The following is a 5,890-nucleotide window of genomic DNA, read 5'->3' as shown; positions in this document are numbered from 1 at the left end:
TCAAGAAATTGCTCTGTCGAGCTTGCAGATTTACAACTCTCAATTCAACATTAATGGAAGTTTATACAGCAACAACACGTTTAGTGTTTTAGTTCCAACAGCGGCGACTTATCAATCTGTTTCGATCACGCTTCCCAATGGGTACTATTCGTATGAAGATATTTCAAACTACATTCAGTCTCAGTTAGTTAGCATTGGTGCATACTTGATTGATTCTCAAGGTAATAACGTTGTGTATATCGCTATGAGAGAAAACGCAACGTATTATTCATGCGAAATTACTTGCTTAGCAACACCAACTTCTGTTCCAAGTGGATATTCACGTCCATCGACTGGTTTTTATACTCATTAACCGGAACTGGATTACCAACCGCAACTAATACTCCTCGAATCACTGTTTCAAACAACGGATTTTCAAATGTGATTGGGTTCAGTCCAGCAACGTACCCGTCTAGCATTCAAACAACCAATCAAGTATTTTTGAGCAATATCTCTCCACAAGTTAATCTCGTCAGCAGTTATTTAATTCGTTCTAATCTCATTAACAATCGGGTTAGCACACCACCTGATATTCTGACTTCGTTCAGTCCTCAAGGAACATCAATTGGTCAGTTGATCTCAATTCAGCCACCTGAATATCAATGGCTCTCGATTAATGATGGAGCATACAGCAATATTACTCTGAGCATCGTTGATCAAGACTTTAATAATGTTAAATTTGAAGACTCGAATTCATTGATAATGCTATTAATTCGTGATAGAAAACAATAATTGTAATATTATATAGACTCGATAATGTTTCCAAGTTTTAAATCTGTCCGCGATCGAAAAAATAAATTGAAGCAACTCGCTGAAGAGAACAGTGAGGAGCTTCAATTGGCACGCATTAAGAATGATCGATATAAACTAACGCAATGGGCTACTGATCTGGATCAAACTATAGACATTGCAAAGGTTAAAATGTTGAAGCAAGCAACACCTTCGCTCTCAACAATCGGAATGCAAGCAACACCTTCAATGACTACTACCGGAATGCAGGCAGTGCCGACAATGACTACAACAGGAATGCAAGCAACACCTACAATGACAACAGTAAACAGTCAGTACGATTTAAATGACATTGGAGATGAAGAAGATTCGTTGAGTGATATTGACGACTCACAGAGTACATACGACTTTGGAACTCAAGTTGAAGCTAATGATTTCAACTTTCAAAAGAATGCCCGAGAAAAAATAATTGATCAAGACACCATCAACCCAACTATTATCAAAAGAAAGGTCAATCCAATTCTAAATTCTGGTACTCCAGATAAAAACGTCTATATTGGAACAGATGGGAAACTTTTCAATGTAAATAACGGTAAGTTAGCAAACAAACCACTAAATAACTATGATTGGGTTGCAGCGTATGATTACATATTGAATCTTATTGACATTGAGACAGAAGATATTGGCGTTGGCTCGTCGCATCAGTTTGGATTCAACCTTGAGTCTGGAGCATACGAGGTACTTCGTGATATTTTGATGAGCAATACCTTTCCTGAGGGAACGAGATTACCAATCCCATATAAGAAGGGAAGAAACCAACACGGTGGCTATTTTCCAATAAATGGAGGTTATCGAGTGAAATTAATTAATAGTGAAGGTGTTCCACAATTAAAAGTTTTTGATGGTGAGCGAGCAAAATTCAACAGTCAAGTCTCATGGGAATCGACACTGGATATGTACATCAAATTTTTGAAGCAAAATAGCATCTCATTCAAACAATCACCGATGTTCAAAAATCCTGATTCAAGTACATTTGCAAACAGTAATACCAACATTCAACCAGTCGATCCAAGTGACAAGGTTATTTCAGATGGTAATAATCAAGTGAAAGGTATTATTATCAGATTATACAATGACAACCCTTGGTTAGCGGATGAGAAGGTATTTCTTGAAGGGTCAAAGATTGGTAAGAAAGCATATTACCTTGGTGAATATGCAGCAATCATGAGTAAGAAACAGAAGGAAATCAGTCCGTCTATTAAGAGTCGCGTTGATAAAAATGCTAATTGGCTTGGAGCCCTTAACACCTTGGCTCCGAACGTCGTAAGTTACGACATGTCCTTTTTTGTATGTCGTAAGTTACGACATTGAGCGATTTATATTAGAAAATGGCTCGGACACGATTTTCCCATACGTTAATCAAGTGGTTTTCAAACAACCGCAGCACATAAGCTGCGAGAGGTCTCTGCGACAAGTTCACAAAACCGGGTCAGAGGATGGGCTCGGATGGGTGATGGATGCCAGTTTGGTCCAGACCGCTCATTCGAGAATTTGCGGGCTGGCGGGTATGCGGTCCTGTCGCCGAGAGAAACCCGCCGCCCCCGCCGCGGCACCACACGACGTTGACTTCCGACACTTTTGGCGGCAGCTCAAGGCGGCGGGGTGGACGTCGAAGCGGCCGACAGGTATCCAGACAGAATGGACCTATAGTAGTCCAAAGGGCGCGAACGTGCTGATAGGTGAGCGTGCCGTTGTGGAGTACGCCTTCCAATCGGGATTGCTGGTCGAGGACGAGGAGCATGATGGAGAGGAGGGCGGCGGCAAGGAGCATGTTGAAGAGGGGGGCGGCGGAGGTGGCGGTGGCGACGCCGCCATTAGACTCTCGCAGATTGACACAAGTGTACTGCTGTCGCAGAACACCATCGAGCAGATGATTGGACCCTCCTCTGAATTGGAGCCTGAACTATCGCAGGCTGCTGTATCGAGAGCATTTGACCTCTCCCCGAGAGACCTGGAAGCTGACGATGACCAGCGAGACACAGCAGCCAGCTTGCGCCTGATGTCGGACGCGTCGGGGCTGGAGAGTGAGGGGGAGGACGAACGTGCTGTCACTTCTCCCACAGCTCCCCCACGACGAACACGGATCCCGCTGAAACTCAACGCCGACGTGAACGTGTTGCAGGATGGAGAGAGCAGCAGTGAGTACGAGAACTTCAGCTCCGATGAGAGCGATAGTGGTGGCATCTGCGACGGCGACTGCGACTCTGGAGGCGACGAGTTCGATGAAGAGGGCGATGAACTCTCCGACAGTGACGCCGCCGAGATGGATGAGGCTTTCCTCGCGTCGCTGCATATTGGTGGCGACGTTGAACTAAGCAAAGCAGCTCTCAAACAGCGGGAGGCAGCTCTACGGGCAATGCAGCGGACCCCAGTCTCGACAGAGTTCGAAACCGATACTACTTCGTACCCTGGGTTGGGTGCGGACGAGGCCAAACCTGTTGGTGCGCTGCTCGATGTGTGGCGGTCGCCACTGCTGACACTACTGTACTTCGTGCCGAAACCCGTGTGGGTCTTGATAGCGAGGGAGACTAACCGCTAATTTTTGCAGCAAGTGGGGAGGCGAGCAGAAAGGATGGCGGCGCGGCAGACTGGACGTCATCGTAAGACCGCCGCGCAAATTTCTCGGCGCTTGAAAGCAGCGGAAGAGTACGGTACCCACGAGATTCTTCGTGTGGTTGGCCTTCTAGTCGCGCGCATGCTGTGTCCTCAGAAGAGGAGCTACGCTGCGCATTGGTCCATGGTCGAGGAAGGCGCCATACCAGCCGGACTGTTCGGGCGGTACATGACGCGTGACCGCTGCCAAAACATCCTGCGCGACCTTCACTTCGTTGACAACACCGCAGATCACGGTCGCGATAAGCTGTGGAAGTTACGTCCTGTTGTGGACTAGATCCAAGAGCGCTTCTTGGCAGGTTGGTCTCTTCCAGCCATCTTCTCCTTCGACGAAGGCGTACTTCCTGCCACGTCGAAGCACAACACCACGCGCATGTTCATGTCTAATAAGCCGCACCGATACGGCTCTAAACTGTTTATGTTGTGCGACGCAAAGACGGCATACTGCCACAGATGTTTTGTTTGATCATTTTTCTATGTCGTAACTTCCGACATGTAATGAATTCTGACATCTCTTGATGTCGTATCTGTTCTAGATTTGAAGTTTATGTGGGCAAGCGTAACAACGATGGAGGAGATACCGGAATTGACGCCAAGACTGGAGCAGCGGCCGTCTTGCGGAACCTGAAGACTACGGTCACTCCTCAATCGCGCCACAACTGGCGTGCTGTGATCATCGACCGATACTACACCTCGGTTCTTCTCGCCGTGGAGCTGCTGAAGATGAGGGTTTACGTTGTTTGAACAATCATGACGAACCGCTTGGGGTTCGACAAGATACCACCTCCCTCCGGCCAGAAGCGTAGGCGAACACCAGTCCGCCTTGCGCACGCACTCGAGCAGTCCGAAGACTGGGTCACCGTCACCGGAGTTCAGAAGCGCTGCCAACGGTCATGCAAGGTTTGTGCGCTCCTCCGCACAGAAAAGAAGTCCTTCGCGACGACTTACTTCTGCGAGCGCTGTTCCATCGACAACGCCAAATGCTGGTTGTGCAACAAGATTCGCCGCGAATACAAGGGCGTCGCCAAAACCTGTTTCGAGATCTGGCACGACGACTTCGGCGCCGGGCAGAACGTTCCTGCCAGCCTGGGGAAGCGCGTCGTGCTGCGCCGACCCGGCAAGAACGCAGGAAAGCGCAAGAAGACACGGCGGGAACTGCAGCTCGTCCGCGAGTAAGGAAGCGATGTCTCTGACTCTGACAGCAATGATGAGTGAGCGTGTAGGCTGCGTTTCAGTTGATGAGTGGTGAGCTTCGTGTGGTTGAATGCCAAGTTTATTGAGCCAACGTACCTTCTTTCGTGGGTTTTCTGAAAAGAGCTGCAGATCAGTGCACCTCCTCAGCCATCTGTTGGCTGCAAGTGGAGTAAGTTACGACATCGAGCTGTGATTGCTCCATCCTCATGCCGTATCATTTACGACATAGGCCGGAAACCCTGCTGACAACTTATACACCTACCCCGACGTGAAGCACATGACATATACAAATGCCAAGTCTTTCTGTAAGTCGTAACTTACGACATGCGCTTACGCGTCAGAGGCGAGTACCGTTCGGAGACAAGATGTTAACTATATTGCGGATAGATATGGAGATCGACTTGTATCTGAAGATATTACACTCAAGTCTGTCAATCCAAAACGATTCCAAAGAGCTCTCTCAATTGACTCCATGAGCGGTTTAGGTATGGGTAGTCAAAAGGGTCGTCGAGGTGTTTTAAAACTTGAATTTGATAAACTTCAAGGTGCTCGTGGTTTAGGTAATGATAATCGTCGTTTGGAAAAAGAATTAAAATTGATTAGACGAGTGTTTAATATAAGATGAATTCGAAAATTATAAAAGTGCGATATCCTAATCTTAGAGGCAACTCTATCAAATCAGCTGCTCACATCAATCAAGAAAGATTATTGAAAACTCTAAACAACCTTGTATTACAACAGAAACGTGGTGTAAAGCCTACCACAACTAAACCAATCATAACGACAATGGATGGAGGTAGATTGAAAAATAACAAACCCAAGACATTTGCGTTGTAGCCTTAGATCCTTTAAACATTTATTTTATTTTTTTGAAATACCTTTATTTCTTGAAATATAGATATTTTATGCAAACATGAACTCTTACGTTTCGGTCAGTTGTGATGAGCTCACGGATGCTCAAAAAAAGAAGTTTCTAAAGACATTGAAAGTATCTTTCACTGCTTCTCAAGTTAAAGGCTCTTCAAAGAAGTTAGCACTTCATCCAGAAAACGCGAAAAAAATGGAAAAAGGCTGCTCAAGCTGGTAAAGGAGTAGCAATTGTGTTTTCACCAGGTGAAATCGCTGCTTCGTTAAATATGGACGGAGACGCTCTTACTGGGTCTGGATTGAGTGGTGGATCGCTATGTGTTGTTTTTTTGTGCTTGTGTGGAAGAGGGCAAATGCCGAAGTGAGATTTATCGTTAAGCCTAAATCT

General features: G+C 46.3%; 2 protein-coding genes across 2 annotated transcripts; both read left to right on the top strand.

Moving 5' to 3' along the window:
* Positions 1-2,335: 2,335 nt before the first annotated feature.
* IUM83_05788 (uncharacterized protein) lies at positions 2,336-3,367 on the top strand (the record flags this gene model as incomplete). The annotated part of the gene is made up of 1 exon (XM_067929945.1): positions 2,336-3,367. The coding sequence occupies one exon, from the start codon at positions 2,336-2,338 to the stop codon at positions 3,365-3,367; it is 1,032 nt and encodes a 343-aa protein (XP_067798351.1).
* Positions 3,368-4,191: 824 nt separating this feature from the next.
* IUM83_05787 (uncharacterized protein) lies at positions 4,192-4,617 on the top strand (the record flags this gene model as incomplete). The annotated part of the gene is made up of 1 exon (XM_067929944.1): positions 4,192-4,617. One exon carries the CDS (start codon positions 4,192-4,194, stop codon positions 4,615-4,617), a length of 426 nt encoding a protein of 141 aa, XP_067798346.1.
* Between the last annotated feature and the right edge of the window lie 1,273 nt (positions 4,618-5,890).

This window comes from Phytophthora cinnamomi (assembly GCF_018691715.1).
Source record: "Phytophthora cinnamomi strain GKB4 chromosome Unknown Contig10, whole genome shotgun sequence".
NCBI classification, from domain to species: Eukaryota; Oomycota; class Peronosporomycetes; order Peronosporales; family Peronosporaceae; genus Phytophthora; species Phytophthora cinnamomi.
This window is presented reverse-complemented; position numbering and strand designations above follow the sequence as displayed.